The following is a 17,321-nucleotide window of genomic DNA, read 5'->3' on the forward strand; positions in this document are numbered from 1 at the left end:
TGCTCTTAGGCAAAGAATGACAAATTTATTCAAACCATATAATTTCATAAAATTTAAAGAATTTCAATTTTTGTCTATTACAATTCACATTCTAATTCCTCCAATTTCTTTTTGAAATCGATGAACCAACATACCCTATGTTTTTTTTTTTTTTTCCAACGGTTGCGTCGTTCGTAATTTGTTTGTCCATATTTGATAATTTGATTTGGATATGAAGTTGATTAAAACACAATTGTCAGAATATTAAAAATATTAAGATGAGTTTTATCCGTAACTCAATTGTGTAAAATGTCTACAGCACTTTTAAATTAAGGTTGAGAGGGAAATTTGAAAAACTTTAAAGTAACTAGATGAAATTAGATGCGCCTTTGGCGCTGGTTTTTTTTTTATTGGTTATTCGAAGGTGTATTAAATAAAACCATCGACTGTTCTTCAATGACTTTAGATGCTGCAATCATTCACTTGTTACTTGAGAAGTTGATTAGTTTAGCGACACCAATCGTCTCCGACCTGCAACAAAAACACAACAATTACACAATTAGCAGAGCACCACACCTTCTTGATAATAATCATCATCAAGTTTAAGTTATCTAAACTTTGTTATGCTCATGTATAAGAAAATCTACACACATGATAACAGATAGATAACAAATAATATTCATATACAATGAATATGTACAATTGAGTTGTAAATGATATTAATTTTTAAAAAAGAAGCAAAAGTAGCTGAAAAGAAAATGCTTCAAACCTTTACTCCACTTGTTTACTCTAAACAACAAAAAAGAAAGCACACAAACGCATACATAAGTTACCTGAAAAGCTTGCTTGTGGGTTTGAGAAAGTGTAGGGCAAATTGACTCTAAAAAAACGCTGCTCCAAATTAATGTCCAGGTATTGGCTGCATCGAACACCTGCCAGTTGGTGAGACATGGCCTAGAATGACAAATACTTTACAAACAAACGTATACAGACAATTCCAAGAACAATTATTAAAGCAAAATTAAACCAAAAGAACCTGCAATTTTGGAAGTCATCTGCATGCTCCCAAAACAGAAGTTCTGGTCAATGTTGATGGTTGTGGTCTTTTAGACCAAAATCTGACATTTTTACCCTTTTCGCCTCCTTTTTAACTCATGAACTTCCCAAAAAAGTTGTCAAATGTAAATAACTTATCAACTTATACATAGTGAATTTTGTTAGATTCAAGATCCAATCTTTAATAGATAGTTGAATCCTCTAGACTGTTCATTGGCGGGTATTTTTGTCATAGGGAACTTGTTTAATTCTGATTATATCAACTTATGGTCATTGGTAACCCATCAACTCTTGATAGATAAAAAAATACTTCATAATTCATTCCAATAAAAAAACATACATACATACGAAATCCATATTGAATGGTAACATAAGAACCATCTATCTATTTTATTTTCCAATCGATGTCTATTCCAGTTTTCAACATCAAGATATTGGAAACCCATTAATGATAAAAATGAGATACTAAACATTTATTGAAAGATTTAGACAATTTGAAAGAGAAACATGATAATAATGTATAAAACCCCACAAATCTTGTCAAATCCCAACCATTTCTTTCCCCTGCCAACAGCACTTGCTTCAATTTTCCCGTTGTTTGTGTCCCCTTCAATAATATTAACTAAATCTAAATGACAAATAATCCCATGCATCAATTATTTAATATGATAATGGTCATCACATATATTTTCAAAAACAAATAAATAAAAGTATATGATCTAATAAATGAAATCATATACACGGTTGTTTCATGCATGATTCTGATTGATAAGTTATCTTTCCAGTAATTAGTATATATATTTGAAAACTTTACATATATTTGTTAGTTATGATTTTCAAAAAACCAAAACAATAATTCATTTGATTCTTGAAGGTGGAACTTAAAAAAAAAACAAATTGCCTGGTGGAGAAGATAGGAAAAGATGAAAATCAACAGGAGATACATGAATTAGGGTAGAATTAGGCATCAGTAGAGGAGCTATACGATTCAAATGGCCTGAGTTGGTCACCGATTTCGGTTTTCAATAGGCAGTCGGTGCGATAACTTAAGATAATGAACAAAAAAAAGGCACAATTTATTACCTTTAACATCAAACGGATCACATTTAGCAGAGGTATTTCTTCCAATACCTCTTCTCTTCAAACATACTATTAAGTTGTTCCCATTCTTCCCCTGATCATTAACTAATCCATCACCAATTTTTTCTCAAACGCAGATTTGTTCCGAGGAATCTTTGACCCGTTTGAAGAACTGGAAAACCTAAAAATCAATATCGTATGGAAATTGATTAAAAATTAGGAATAAGATGAACCCAATTTGGCGATAAAAACGATGACGAAAAATAGGATCTTTGATGGAAAGGGAAATTGCACCGGGTGGGTTGTTTGATGACGATAGAAAACGTTCGCTTCGTTGCTGCTTTACTCGGTCGTTCATCTCTTTCTAAGTGTTTGTGTGTGTTTGTCTCTCTAAAATCTTCAGTCAAGTGTTAGAGAGAGAAAGCGGAGGTTGGTTTGGCTGTTTGGTTATGAGGATTTGGAAGATTTAATTCACCCCAGCTGTCGCCGCCTTCGACAACTTCACCTTCACCGCCGCGTTATCACTGATGGCAATCCCCGCAACCTGCAACACCGTCAGATTAAGCTACCTGTTTCAAGTCGGCTCCAATTTATGTGCAGAAATTAAGGTACCTGAGTATGACTATACATTGTGTTGGCTGTTGAGACATTTTATCAAACACTTGTTATGCATAATAAAAAGGACAAATGTAACAATCCCAACCAAAAATTAAGTTTCCCATTTGCGTGTTGGAAAATTACTCAATGAGAGCATCCATGGATTAAGCGAAATCTCTCACACAGAAACATATAAGAGGAACAAAAAGTGATAGCAGATAAGAAGAAGAAGGAAAAGTAAAGAACAAAGAAAGAAGAAATAAGAACACCAGGAACGAAGAGTACTGGATGAAAAGGGCGGCAACGCGACCATCAAAGCAGATAAGAAGACAAGATAACAATCGGAAAACATATGGCGGTCTGTGGGATCGAATGTGAAATAGACGTAACTTTCGTGTCAAAATAAGAAAGAGGAAGAATCTGTTCCCCATTTAAGCTTTTATGGTATATATAATTAGATTATTAAGACATGAAAGATCATGGGACCACTTTTTTGACTTAGGATAAAAAAGGCGCAATTCAATAATTCAAATACGATTTAAAATAAAATCATGATGAATAATATCCACCATCTTCAATATTTTATTATATATAAAAAATTGACATATTATTTGTCATTATATATATCATAGTTGTGATCGTAATATTTTTAATTACATATTTAAGTTTTATTTATATGATACATAAATATATAAAATATGATTTGGGACTCAAGAAACCGAAATAAATATGTAAAATATGATTTGGGACCCAACAAATCGGAAAGAAATGGCACTTGGCAACGACGTCGTAAGGCTACTTTGGTCCTATAACAAGGGGGAAAACAGAAAGCGCAAAAAATGTAATTTCAAATTTCCAAACCCCAAATGTTTATCTAAAACCCCAACAAGAAGAGTAGAACCTCAGCCATCGATTACTTTTTTGGTTTCTTCCAGTTCATAGAAGAAAATGGTGATTGTATCAGGTGCGATGGCTACTTGTTCGAAGGAGCATCAAAAAATCTATCAACAATGGTTCAACTATGTCGATTCAGGTTGTAATTCCATTTCATAATATTTAATTAGCTTTGTTTCAGGGTTTTAATTCGTAAATCCTCTAAATTGAATCATTTTGCACTCGTTTACATCTTGTATGTCAGTATATGTGTGTTTAGTTGTTTGGTTATACAGACGAACTATATACGTAGTGGTTTAATCTGTGCATATTGTATGAAATTTCTACCGAATTCGTCGTATTTGATCTATATCACGTACACACACAGTGGTCTGCGTATGATTGTATTGGATATAGTACGGCTGTATATGTGAGTGTATACTTATGTTTGTGCGTTATTATATGCAGATGGTGATGAGCGAATAACAGGAGATGATGCAACGAAGTTTTTTGCTATGTCGAATATTGAAAAATCTGAACTTAAACAGGTTAAATCGAAAACTTGCTCTCAAATGATAGACGTGACTTGACGCATTATGTTTTGCCCTTTCTATTATATAACATTCACATGATTGATGCTGAAATGAAATGAAATCCAACAAGCAAAGTACAGAGAACTTTTGCAAAATGGCGATACTAATTTTTCTTTTCCTTGTGGATTCAATGGCTTCAAATTGTTTGTAGACCACACTGTTAAGCCAAATTTGCTAATGCCTTTTGTAAGAACTGATTTGTCATGCAAAAGTTAGGTTTGATGCAAAAGTTAATGAATTTATCATTCAGAAATGTAGCTGTTGACATATACTCTGTTTGCAACCAATATTCATATATGAAACATAACCAACCTACATGTTGGAGTATTTTGGGGATTTATGAGGCTCAGTAATATTATATATAACTATTCTTGTGCTATAAACATACTGAAGTTGGAAACTAATATACTAAAATATAGCTTTATAAAAGATTTTGTTCTTTGATCACGGTTATTGTTCTTTTTGAAGGTCTGGGCAATTGCAGATACCAAACGCCAAGGATTTTTAGGTTTTAAAGAGTTCATCACTGCTATGCAGGTACTTCTGCAACCTTCTTTTATGTGTTTTCAATATTCACACTACTATCTTACCTTAACTTGAAGTTATTGACTTCTTGTTTTGCTTGAGAACAGTTGCTCTCTTTGGCACAATCTGGTAGTGAAATAAGTGCAGAATCACTAAGAACCGGAGGTATGCCAATCTAATTATAATATTTATATGCCTTTGTTAGAATTTATTTATTTCTACAAGTAGATAATATTTCATATTATCGTTGTTTTGTTTTTTCTTTTTAATAGTTGATCTTGAGTTTCTGCAACCTCCACACATGGAAGGCCTGGATTCACTTCTGGTGGTAAGCAATAAACAGAATTGCATAAAGCATCCAATTTTTTATAGTTATAATTTATTTATGAAACTCTTTTTTGTATTAATGGTTTATTCTTCTCCCATACTCAGAAACATAGTGATTCAAGAACCAATGGTGTCCAAGAAACATATGGTTAGAGTACATTACATGTCTCATTTTTTATGTCACAAAATATATTCTTATTAATTCATTATGCTGGTTGCTTTGAGATGATGTAGGCAGTTTGACTGGTCAACTCGTGCCACCAAAGAATTTATTTACTTCAAAACTTAATAAAAAGGTAGTTTTTCTCACCTTTTTTCTTACTCACATCTTTATACAGATTATCATTAAACATTATTTCCTATATTTCTTTCTGTTTTAGACACCTCATCATGCATCTCTTGGTAAAGTCACATCCATAATTGATGGATTAAAGAGATTGTACAACGAAAAACTAAAGCCACTGGAAGTTGCTTATCGTTACAATGATTTTGCATCACCTTTATTGGTTAGAAAACCATAAACATTTCTAAAATTTTTAGTTTACATATCTCTTCCTCCATGTTTTAAATGTTTTAATCTTCATATGCAGACAAATAGCGACTTTGATGCAAAACCTATGGTAATGCTTCTTGGCCAATACTCAACTGGGAAGACAACATTTATTAAACATCTTCTTAAAAGCAACTATCCAGGTCACTTAATTTTCTTTAAAAATTATATATATATATATATATATATATATATATATATATATACTCCTATTTTTTTAAAATGTACAATTTTTATAATCTTTCTTTTACATGGACAGGAGCTCACATTGGTCCAGAACCAACAACAGACCGATTTATTGTTATTATGGTAATATATATTAACATATAAACATATTATCAATGTTTTCTCTCTTTAGTTACATTTTCTTTCTTATATATTGTCGAATGATTACATTTTTTTTAATTGTTATTGCTGTGTAGGGTGGACCTGATGATAGAAGTGTGCCTGGAAACACTATTGCTGTTCAAGCAGATATGCCTTTCAATGCCCTTACAACTTTTGGAGGCGCATTTCTTTCCAAATTTGAATGTTCTCAAATGAATCATCCTGTAAGCTCATAATTTAAGTTTCATGACTACTCTGTATGTATTAATGTATATCTATACCTATATCTGTATTAAATTTGCAGCTTTTGGAGCATATTACATTTGTGGATACTCCGGGAGTTCTATCTGGAGAGAAGCAACGTACACAAAGAAGCTATGACTTCACTGGAGTGATAAAGTGGTTTGCTGAAAGATGTGATCTTATTCTCCTTTTGTTTGATCCTCATAAACTTGATATAAGTGATGAATTCAAACGCGTGATATCGTCTTTACGTGGTCAAGATGATAAGATTCGTGTTGTACTTAACAAAGCAGACAAAGTTGATACCCAACAAGTAAGAATTAGAATCAAAATTTTAAACTTTTCAATTGAACCCCTTGAAGTTTGAATCACTTGACATATTTGGTCCTTGTTGTTTCATTGAAGTTGATGCGGGTTTATGGTGCGTTGATGTGGTCACTTGGGAAAGTACTCAACACGCCTGAAGTCACACGTGTCTACATTGGGTATTTTTCTTTTTTCTCTTTTTGTAATATTGTTTCTTCTTTTTTAAATGTTTAATTTGTTGTGAAAATTATGTGAACAGATCGTTTAATGACAAACCGATCAATGAAGAATCAGTGGATTCCATGGGGAGGGAGCTTTTTGAAAAAGAACAGGATGATTTACTTGTGGATTTAATAGACATTCCAAAAAAAGCTTGTGATCGCCGGGTATATTATTATATTATGTCTTTTTTTTTTTTGGATTTTGATGAATATTAAAAAAGGATTTTTTTTTTTGGTAATTTTCAGATTAATGAATTTGTTAAACGCGCTCGGGATGCAAAGATACATGCTTACATAATTAGCCAGTTGAAAAAAGAGATGCCAGCTGTGATGGGTAAATCTAAAGCTCAACAGAAACTCATGAAGAATCTTGAAGATGTTTTTGCAAAGGTATTTGTGTCTTTCTAATGAACGTACATTGCTATTTATTATGTTTTAACATTTTTTTTTTTTTTGGAAAATGTAGGTTCAGAAGGAGTTTCATCTGCCAGCTGGCGATTTCCCGGATGTGGAGCAATTTAGGCAAGTTCTTGGAAATTACAACATTGATAAGTTTGAGAAATTGAAGCCGAAGATGATTCAGGCTGTGGATGATATGCTTGGATATGACATTCCGGATCTCTTGAAAAACTTTAAAAATCCATATGAATAAAGCAACGAATTTATGATGGATTTCTCATCCATTTTCTCCTTATGTTTTTTTTGAATTTGATGTCAAATGTTTTTGGTATTATTGCATAAATGCTGCCCACTTTTGTGATGGGCTTTGAATGGAAATCGCATGTGAAATTAAATTCCTTTGTTTGCTGTTTGGTTGGGTTGGTAGATTATCGTTTTCATGGAATATTTGTTGACATGGCAATTTTTTATTTTATAAAACACTTATGAATGTAATTTTTTTTTTCTTTCTGACTATGCGTGAGTGAAAGAGTATGCAAGTAAAATAATAATTTCCGACTTTTAGCATGCAAATCAAGATGGAGTAACCGAACAATATATATAAATATCGCCCTTTCATAAATAAAAAACACGACGTAAAGTATATTTGTTGCTCACATGATCATTTATGGAATGGAAAATGTTCATTTTGATTTTTAGTAATTAGATAAAATAAAAAACAAGTGAGCATATAGATCCTTGTAATAAAAAAAATATACAATTTACAATATCGCATCGAATTAGTGATGAACAATATTTTGTAAATTTTAAATGACAAAAGGAATAAGTTTAGTATGCACTTCAATGAAAAATAGATTAAAAATATTAAATCTCTAAAATTGAAAGCCCAAAAATTATAAATATGGTCCATGTTTGCAAAAGTCAAATTTTTTATTTTTTATTTTTTTTATTTATTTATTTATTTTTTTTTGATGTAAATGGTTATTGTGGTTTGCAAAACTTGCATTGATGGCCATTTTTTACTAACTCTTTTAGTATTCAGCCGTTAGAGACTGAATCTGTAAGGATATTTTCGTCTTTTCAAATATAAAGGGATTGAATTCGTTACTTTGACGATTTTTGAAATTTTTTTGAAAAAAAAATTAAATTGCTAGGGGAGGCCGTGACCTCCACCCCTCTTTATTAGCCAATGAATTAAACACTTGAACAAGAAAACCACTTGGTTTTTAAACTCATAAAATCAATAAAACATAAACAATAAATAAATTAAAAAACATTTTTTACATAATTTTTTTAATAAAACGAAGTGTAATATAAAAAAATAAATTTTTACAAACAATTTATATTTATTTACGTATTTATTTTACATAAAATGTTTTTTTTATGTCTTTAAAAAATAAGTTTTCGTATAATATGTTATTACGTTGTAATGAAAGGCAAAATCGGCTGAATATGTTTTTGTTTTGGCCCAATCGATTTTCTAAAAACCGCTTTTCGGTTAAAAAAAAACATAACAACAATTTTGTTATATATATTTAAACAGTTAATATGTTTTTTTATGTCACAACTAGTGTTAATCATTGTTATTTTAAAAAATATATATCTTTATTTTTTTCCATCGTCATTTTAATCATTCGTTTTAAAACTAGCGATTAAGTTGAACTACGTATTTAAATAAGACATATAACCGAATAGTTTTGTATGTTTTTTTAAATACATATAACCGAAAAACGATTTTTAGAAAAAGTATTTTTAAAGACATAAAACAACATATTTTACGTAAGGCGTGACTTAAGGCGGCAATGTCAAGCCTCGAGCTTTTCCGAGCCTTAGCGAGTCACATCGTTTGTAAGGCGTGACTTAAGGCGGCAATTTTGTATATAATTCATATTTTTATATGTATTTTCTACTACTATTCATTTTTATACCCATATATTAGTCAAGGCGGCGTTTTGGTAAAGTTTGGCGGCACATACAAGCCTTGGAGTCATGGCGAGCTTTTTAGAACCTTGGGCAATATAGAAGGGTGGAGAGTTTGAGCCTCCCCCTAGCAATTTAATTGTCTTTTTCAAAAAAAAAATTCAAAAATGGTCCTTGTGGTTTACCAAATGTCACGAATTCAGTCCTTTTATACTTGAAAAGACGAAAATGCCCTTACAGATTCAGTCCCTAACGGCTAAATACTAACAGAGTTAGTAAAAAGGGACGTTAGTGCAAGTTTTGCAAACCACAAGGACCATTCGCATCAAAAAAAAAATTAGTAGGGACTGACTTTGTGACTTTTGGCAAACCACAGGGACCATTTTTGTAATTTTGTCAAGAAGAAAGAAAGAAAAGAGAGAAGGTAAAAACATTCGGTTTAAAGGGAAAGTTGAACGACTCGGTCTTAAAGGAGCCTTAAAGGAGTTACAACTTCAACTCAAGGCATAGGCTTCAATATTATTAAATGACTCAGCCTTGAAGGAGCCTCAGTCGTCATCTCCTCTCGCAAACAGGTTCGTCTCCACTTACTTCTTACATCTTTCGTCCTAGTTTCGTTTCATGAATTTGGCTCAACTTTGAAATCCTTTCAACTTTAATAAAACTAGGTATATCTTAAGTTCAGATTATTATTTTTTGTATAAATTCTATATTTTCGACCTTATTCTATAAATTTTCAACATTATGATCTCATTTTGGTTGATTAAGAAAAAGTACCCAATATAATTCAGATTTTTCAAATGTGTTACTGATCTTGTTATTTCGATTTCCATGCGACGAAGTGAGTAGTTTCAACCATATGAGTTACTAATTGGGCATGAAAATGATCAGGATTTCTCAAGCTTGTTCAATCTGCTTTCATACATATTCAAGTCAAAATGGAGTGTTTTCAAGGTTTATTGAGCATTTTTCTTCTTAAAAACACAAATCTCGTACTTTTCAAGCTTGTTTGATTTTGTTCATTTCACTATATAATACATTCCAGGGTTGAATTTGAGTTCAAACGTATAATCATTTTTCATAGAAACGTTGATGAAGCAGTAAAAAGGCTTAAAACACAGGGAATTGAAGTCTTGTGTCACGTTCGATTCTAGACTCTTCCGAAGTACTCGAGAAAGTGCTAGAATGGCCCAAAAGACCCTAAAACATCCTAGATATCCCTAGGACATCGAAGAAAGATCCAGCGTCTTTCATGAAGTCTTGTAAATACATGTAGTTTAGTTGAAAACTCTAGAATACTCATGAATGTAAGATTAATGGAGTAATCATTGGGGGGGGGGGGCACAAGTATAAATAGGGAGGAGCTCATTTGCTCCAAACTATCAGAAGTTGCTTTGTATTATCTCACATTCTTATAATAAAAGTTCTCTTTTGTTTGTAGTAACTCCAAAGCTTTAGTCTTCTGCTTTCCAGGTCGTTAGTACATCTCAAGGAAGCGTAGCAGACCTGACTTAGTCGAAGTAACACTAAGTGGCACACGGTGATTGATTCATCATGTGACACATGGTATCAGAGACAGGTTCATGCAAGTAATAGATCGTAGACATGGAAGGAGGAAGCGAAGTAGCCAACATGCCCCTATCGCTAAGGAGAAGGGAAGAAAGTCTAAAAAGAGGAACCAATCGATAGATGCCTTGGCAAGCATAGAAAACAGGCTTACAATGGTGTTAAATTAACGTCAGTGAGATCCTTGAGTGGAAAGATATCGTTGATCAGTTTGTGGGAGATATAAGTGACACGAGTGATGGGATAAAAAAGTCCATCAATATCATCAAGGAAGATGTCCTCGTATTGATCAATACCTTGCGAAATGAGTTCCGTGAGAAGATAGGCGCTCCAGAAGATGAAGTAAAGTTATGAAAGGCAACGATAGTCGGAGGAGCTGTTACAAAGACAACGCCACACAGAGGCACCTAAATCCTTGAAATATAGAGGTAAGCACTATCCTAAACTAATCAAAGGGTTTTTATGGTCCTTAGAATGCTATTTCAATGCTATCGGAGTAAAGGATGACAAGTCTAAAACAGACACAAACATTCTATACTTGAGTGAAAATGCCGCACTATGGTGGAGGCGGAAGCATGGTGACATTAAAAAAGGCATATGCGTCATAGACACTTGGGATGAGTTTAAGAGACAACTCAAGAAGCAATTTTCCCCCCATAACGTTGAAGACGTAGCCATGAAGAAACTTTGAGGATTGAAACATGTCGGTTCAATTAAAGACTACGTGGTAGAATTTACCGCTTTGATGCTTGAGTTGCCCGATTTACAAGAAAAAGACAAGTTATTTAACTTCCAAGATGGACTACAATCTTAGGCTCATAATGATCTCAAGAGGAGGAATGTACAAAATGTCGATGAATCTATAGTTGTAGCGGAAAACCTTATAGACTTTCCAAGGGATGCACCACTTAGGAAGCCTAGTAGGGGAGATAAACCTACACTAAGGATGCCACAAAAGGAAGATAAGATCGTTTCTAAGCCCTCGACTGTCAAAGGAAAGGAAATTGAAGGGGGAAATCGAAGGGAGGTCAAGTGCTATTTTTGTGATGGCCCCCATTTGATCAATTATTGTCCCAATAAGAAAAGCTTCAATGCCATGGTCTTTGAAGAAGAAAAGTGGAAAGGGAAGAAGCACAATTAGGCTCCATGCGACTCCTAAACTCGGTGACAAAAGAAGAAACCCAATCAAAGAAAAGAGGAGGTATTATGTTTGTGAAAGTCGGTGCGCACAATAGAGTCACCAAAGCCTTGGTTGACACAGGTGCGTCCCACAATTTCCTTTCTAAAAGTGAAGCTGAAAAGATGAATATTCAATCCACCAAAGAAGTAGGCTGGTTGAAAGTTGTCAACTCTCCTTCCGATCCTATTCTTGGAGTTGCCTACGGAGTAATTATTGAGATAGGAGGATGGAAGGGTCCTATCGATCCGACTGTAGCACCGATGGATGATTATTGCATGGTCGTGGGAATGGAGTTCTTAGACCATGTACGTCTTTTTTCGTTTGAAGATCAGACCATGTGTATCACCAAGGGTTCAACAATACACATCATACCCTTGGAAAGAAGCAAAACAGAGTCCCAAATCCTATCCGCCATCCAACTCAATAAAGGAGAGATGACATATTTAGTAGCGCTAAAAGAAGAAATCATTCCTCCCAACGAGGAAACACCTAAGGAGGTAAAAGAAGTACCGGAAGAATTCAAGGACGTGATGCCACCAAAGTTACCAAAGAAGTTACCACTAAGAAGAGAGGTGGATCACGAGATAGAACTAGAGCTTGGAGCTAATCCACCAACAATGTGTCCCTATAGAATAGCCCCATCCGAGTTGGAAGAGCTAAGGAGACAGTTGAAAGAACTACTAGATTCTGAATTTATTCACCCCTCAAAGAGCTGATTCATCAACTCCAGTTATTGTTCTTTTTATCTGTTTGGTTTTTGATGAAAATGCAAACTCCTGAGCGTTATTTTTTTATTTTTATTTTATTTTTACTTTTTTTTTTGGATTTTGGCTTGTCAAGTGGTGACCTGGGGCTACATCTTTCTCTTCATCCTTAATCTTTTTTAAAGACAAAAGTTTAGTTTGCAAATCACAATTGGCTCGTGTTGTTTAATCTAATACTGTAATTAAACTTAGTTCTCAACTTTTAAGATATTCTAATTCATCCTCATGGCTTCGTATCTGAAGAATTCAGTTATAAAAAGCAAACATATTATCAATTCGAATTTAGTTACAAAAAACAAACATACTTGATAAATTTTGTTAGTATCAATAAGATTTAGAGAGGAACTAAAATATAAACAACAAAATAGAGTGATAAGATCAAAATCTACTTCATTTCTTACAAGTTTCTCATATTTATTAGAACTAGGGTTTTCCAAATTAATCCACATGTCATATACTTTATTAATGGAAAATGCCTTGTGGGACTTGTCCCACATTTGAAGCAAGAAAGAAAAAGCTCCCCCTTATAAGCCTAAGCATTACTAATTTATCAATAAGGATTGAGTAATCTAACCCTTATAAACGATCATTTTAATAAAAATAGCCGATATTTTTTTTAGAAAAATGACCACATTGTTCGGAACATAGCATTCCAGAGTGGCAGTATCCATTTCAGAGACCGTATTCCGAAGACATATTCCGGACCGTGCATTTCGGATTGAAACCTCCATTTTCATCTCCTACATATATATGTGTCTGCATGTGCTTAGAACCTTACCTCCACAACCTTATGTGAACCAAGTAATTCGTAATGATCTCTTATAACTGCTTTAAAATGAGTTTCTCAGAGAGTGGGCATGAAGAAAGCTTTAACAACTTGCCTGTTTACCTTCACAACCTTAAGCGAACCAACCCGCATACTTACGCTCACATCAAAACTGATTTGATGGATCGTTTTGAAGCTCGTTTTGTGGCTATTGGATGGGTGATATATTTGTTTTCCACTTGTCTGTTGTTTCTTTAAAATTGATAATGTTTCTTCATCTAAAGTAATTGGTTTATTGTAACATCTCAAAAATCACAACAAATCTTAACTTTTCAAAAACCACAATGCAATCCATAATGTTTACAAAACCATTGTTTCAAAAGTGTTTATCGAAAATTAGAGTGTCCCAAAAATCCAGATAATATAAAACCAAATGATGTGCACGATCACGCATTCGCCTTGCCACGATCCTCAGAAGTACCTGAAACAAAACAAAAAATATAAGCCAAAACTTTTGTCAGTTCCCCCAAAGTACCACCACATAACATACGAAACAACATCATGCATATAGAGCCTTTAACATGACTGGACCACCTCACTGGGCATTTAGCTTATTTGGACCGATCTCTGGGCGTTCATCCTGACTGGACCGCCTTGCAGGCCTTCAGTCTATCCGGACCGCCCTGGGTATCTTGGCCTTCAGTATCAGTTGGTCCGCCTCAACCCAGTAAACCATAACATATCGATATATAACACTATCAATCAATAAGAACAACCACAAATATTCCTACATATCTACCAGTCTAATCACATAACCAGTAACCACATATCTCCGCATAACAGCATACAACAAATCAATATATATAATTGAATGGGTCAACCTTGGTTCATTTGACCCATAAGTACAATGAGGAAAACTCTCATCTCAGTCCGAATACAGTCTGAATGAATCTCTGTTCCGACAACCGGCTCTAACCGACTCCTAATAATCAAAACATTTCCCAGTCTAGATTAATAACAATTTCCCAAAATACCCTTGGTCAAAATCGGTCAAAATCAACAAAATCAACTGAGTCAACTCAGCCCTCGTACGTGGGGCGTACTTCGAATGTACGCGGGGCACAACGTACCAAATGGTACACCCAGCGTACGCAACTGCGTACCAAATGGTACGCACAACGTACCAAATGGTACGCCTAACGTATGCAGTTGGACTTCTTCTTAACGTGTTAAGAGCTTATTACTTAAGCTATTACGACCAAATTGTAGATCCAAGTTCCAAATATAATCCTTGACGTGGGGCGTACTTTATGGTCTTGCATGGCCAATAAGTGCTTGGGTGTCGGCTTGGTCTATTATTGAGGATCGTTTCCGTTCTAGATTGTCGGGTTGGAAAGCGAAAAGTCTTTCTATTGGAGGTCGTCTTACTTTGATCAAGTTAGTTCTAGGAAGTTTGGGTAGCTATTTGATGTCCATCTTTATGGCCCCGGTTTCTGTCCTCAATTATTTGGAGGCTCTTCGGTCTAGATTTTTTTAGGGTGCAGATTTGGAGGACACACGTATGCATTAGGTTCGTTGGGATAGAATTTTAGCCGATAAAAAACAGGGTGGTCTTGGAATTGGGAGGCTCTTTTCTTTTAACCGGTCCCTTCTATTTCGTTGGCGGTGAAGATTCTTTCATAACCTTGATTTGATATGGGTAAAGGTGGTGAAAGATTTGCATGGTGCTGATGGGGGTTGTTCTTCTCTGTCCTTGAGATGAGTGTGGACAGGTCCTTGGAGTAGGATTATTAGGATGTTAGTGCAGCTTAGAGACCGGGGTATTGATTTTCATTCTTTTTGTCCGATTAGGGTTGGCGATGGGATTAAGACTTCTTTTTGGCATGATGTTTGGAAGGATGATCAGCCTCTGGCAGTGACTTTTCCTAGGATTTTTGTGTTGTATGTCCATCGTTTTGTATCGGTTTGGGATAGGGTTTTGGTTGGTTGGAGTACTGATTCTCTCAGGCGGGTTCCTAGGGATGGCATTGAGCAGACCCAACGGGTTGCGTTTATTTATTTGATGCATGATCTCCAGCTCCATTCTTTTCCTGATTGGTTGGGGTGGTCTATTGATGCTTCTGATTCCTTTTCAGTTTCGTCAACAAGATCATTTATTGATAGTGGTATGGTGTTTACAGGTTGGTGCGATACTAGATGGAACAGTTGGGTTCCTATCAAGTTAAATATTTTTATTTGGAGGCTGAGGTTACATAGTATTCCCACTAGAGATAGTCTTTCCCATCGAGGAGTTATGGTTAATTCCATTATGTGCCCTATTTGTTCCATTACAGTTGAGTCTATTGAACACCTTTTTGCAGATTGTAGTCATCTGAGTGATATTTGGTCTCGGGTTGCTATTTGGTGGGGTGTTCAGATTCCTTTTCGGTTATCCATTGATTCCATTCTTTCTTGGTCTGAGTCGATTGTTTTGAGAGGCGGTCAAAGAAAAGCTTTTGATGCGGTAGTTCTGACTACTTTATGGTGTTTATGAAATTTTCGTAATACTAGTATTTTCAGAACGGTTTTGCTTAGTGAAACGTCCCAAAAATCATGACCAACAATTTCATTTTAAATCATTAATTAAAACCATAGTTATAAATCTTTTCACCAAACATAGTTAATATCTTAAAACATTACAATCAGAGTTTCATGTCAAAATACCAGAGTGAAACATCCCAGGCTAAAAACCAATGGTGTGTGCCATGCGATCATCCCGAGCTCTTCCCTCCACTACCGGAAGTACCTGAAACCAAAACTAAAAACCGTAAGCATGAAGTTTAGTGAGTTCCCCAACCTACCACATACCATACACATAACCACATACTGGCCCCCGCCCGCTGCATCGGGACTTGCCCGGTGTGACATTCCCATTTTCACGGCCAGAAAAGACCAATTGTGTTTATGCTTTATAAAAATCAGAGTACTTCTTTTAATAAAAATGTTGCGGAATTTGTTCCCTGTAAAACATGATAAATGTGTTATCAAATCATTTCTGAAGAAATGTATTTTTATTCATTTTAAAACATTTGGGATGTCATTGTCAATACAGAAACATAAGCATAAACATAACTTACATTCATTTACACAAGTGATCTACATCTCTTTAATCTCTCAGTGTAATGTAACTTCGTATCGACACCTGTGATTCAAATAAGCTTGAGTGGGTCAGGTTGGGAAACCTGGTGAGTACATAGGGTTTTCAACCCACAATAATATAATTATTATGTTTAAACATCAACAATCAACCCAACTACCCATCCCCATTATCTTCCTTACTCTTAAGGATCTACCCTAAGAATCATCTATCCTGCATTCGTTCATTTCGAAGCCCACTGCTTCCAGGGTTTATATGATAGGCACTAAGTTCATAGCTGTCAATGCTTGTTCGTAAAGCACTAATTCCATAGCTGCTAAAGTTCATTCATCGGGTACTAAATCCATAGCTACCAGTGTTCATCTAATAGCTACTAAATCCATAACTACCAAGGTTTATCTAACAGGTACTAAGTCCATAGCTACCAACGTTTATCTAACAGGTACTAAGTCCATAGCTACCAGCGTTTATCCAATAGGCACTAAGTCCATAGCTGCCGATGTTATTTATTAGGCACTAAGTCTATAGCTGCCAATTTTCACTCATATCATCTTTCATCTCTCATCATTCATCTACCCATGTTTTACCCAACATATTCGTAGATATAAAATACATATACAATTTAAATTATTTAAAACATGTATAAAATCGTTCATCCAGCATAGATAGCAAGTATAAGGTTATATGCACACATAGTACGTAATTTATATAAAATACTTCATATCTATGTGTAAGATGAAAGTAACTATGCACTCACTTGTTAAGGTGGTGATTCCGAACTCAGACATCACTTCGCTTCTTAAAAATAATTTCATTCGACGAAACCTAGTATTATTACCACTAGATTTTAGTCTAATAGTTACCGTGACTAATTATTAGTCTTACTATTATTATTATTATTATTATTATTATT

General features: G+C 34.4%; 2 protein-coding genes and 1 long non-coding RNA gene across 6 annotated transcripts; 2 read left to right on the forward strand and 1 right to left on the reverse strand.

Annotated features, from left to right (window-relative positions):
* Nucleotides 1-232: 232 nt before the first annotated feature.
* Nucleotides 233-3,119, reverse strand: LOC145127876 (uncharacterized). 4 transcript variants are annotated; one of them, XR_013716504.1, is made up of 5 exons: nt 2,728-3,119; nt 2,410-2,659; nt 2,119-2,296; nt 813-1,663; nt 233-510 (listed from the first exon to the last, which is right to left on the reverse strand). It is a non-coding gene; the product is annotated as an uncharacterized LOC145127876 (long non-coding RNA). The 4 variants fall into 4 exon arrangements; XR_013716503.1 differs by having other exon boundaries at nt 813-898; nt 1,016-2,296; XR_013716502.1 differs by having other exon boundaries at nt 813-911; nt 1,016-2,296.
* A 424-nt stretch (nt 3,120-3,543) lies between these two features.
* LOC145125993 (EH domain-containing protein 1-like) lies at nt 3,544-7,471 on the forward strand. Its single transcript, XM_079061405.1, has 16 exons — nt 3,544-3,745; nt 4,054-4,133; nt 4,647-4,715; nt 4,811-4,868; nt 4,976-5,031; nt 5,136-5,178; nt 5,265-5,326; nt 5,411-5,536; nt 5,621-5,723; nt 5,840-5,889; nt 6,003-6,131; nt 6,212-6,463; nt 6,556-6,635; nt 6,716-6,842; nt 6,924-7,067; nt 7,144-7,471. The coding sequence occupies exons 1-16, from the start codon at nt 3,661-3,663 to the stop codon at nt 7,327-7,329; spliced, it is 1,650 nt and encodes a 549-aa protein (XP_078917531.1). The 5' UTR covers nt 3,544-3,660; the 3' UTR covers nt 7,330-7,471.
* Nucleotides 7,472-11,708: 4,237 nt separating this feature from the next.
* On the forward strand, nt 11,709-12,458 carry LOC145126483 (uncharacterized). The gene has a single exon (XM_079061844.1). The coding sequence runs from the start codon at nt 11,709-11,711 to the stop codon at nt 12,456-12,458; it is 750 nt and encodes a 249-aa protein (XP_078917970.1).
* Nucleotides 12,459-17,321: the final 4,863 nt, after the last annotated feature.

Source organism: Lactuca virosa, chromosome 7 (genome assembly GCF_052849685.1).
Source record: "Lactuca virosa cultivar CGN04683 chromosome 7, Lactuca_virosa_CGN04683_v6, whole genome shotgun sequence".
NCBI classification, from domain to species: Eukaryota; Viridiplantae; Streptophyta; class Magnoliopsida; order Asterales; family Asteraceae; genus Lactuca; species Lactuca virosa.

Excerpts from the sequence above, each read along its gene's own strand:
- LOC145125993 (XM_079061405.1), top strand. The coding sequence starts at position 3,661 with ATGGTGATTGTATCAGGTGCGATGGCTACTTGTTCGAAGGAGCATCAA. Across the intron at positions 4,716-4,810 it reads AGTTCATCACTGCTATGCAG|TTGCTCTCTTTGGCACAATC; the intron begins GTACTTCTGCAA and ends GCTTGAGAACAG. Across the intron at positions 5,537-5,620 it reads ATTTTGCATCACCTTTATTG|ACAAATAGCGACTTTGATGC; the intron begins GTTAGAAAACCA and ends CTTCATATGCAG.
- LOC145126483 (XM_079061844.1), top strand. The coding sequence starts at position 11,709 with ATGCGACTCCTAAACTCGGTGACAAAAGAAGAAACCCAATCAAAGAAA.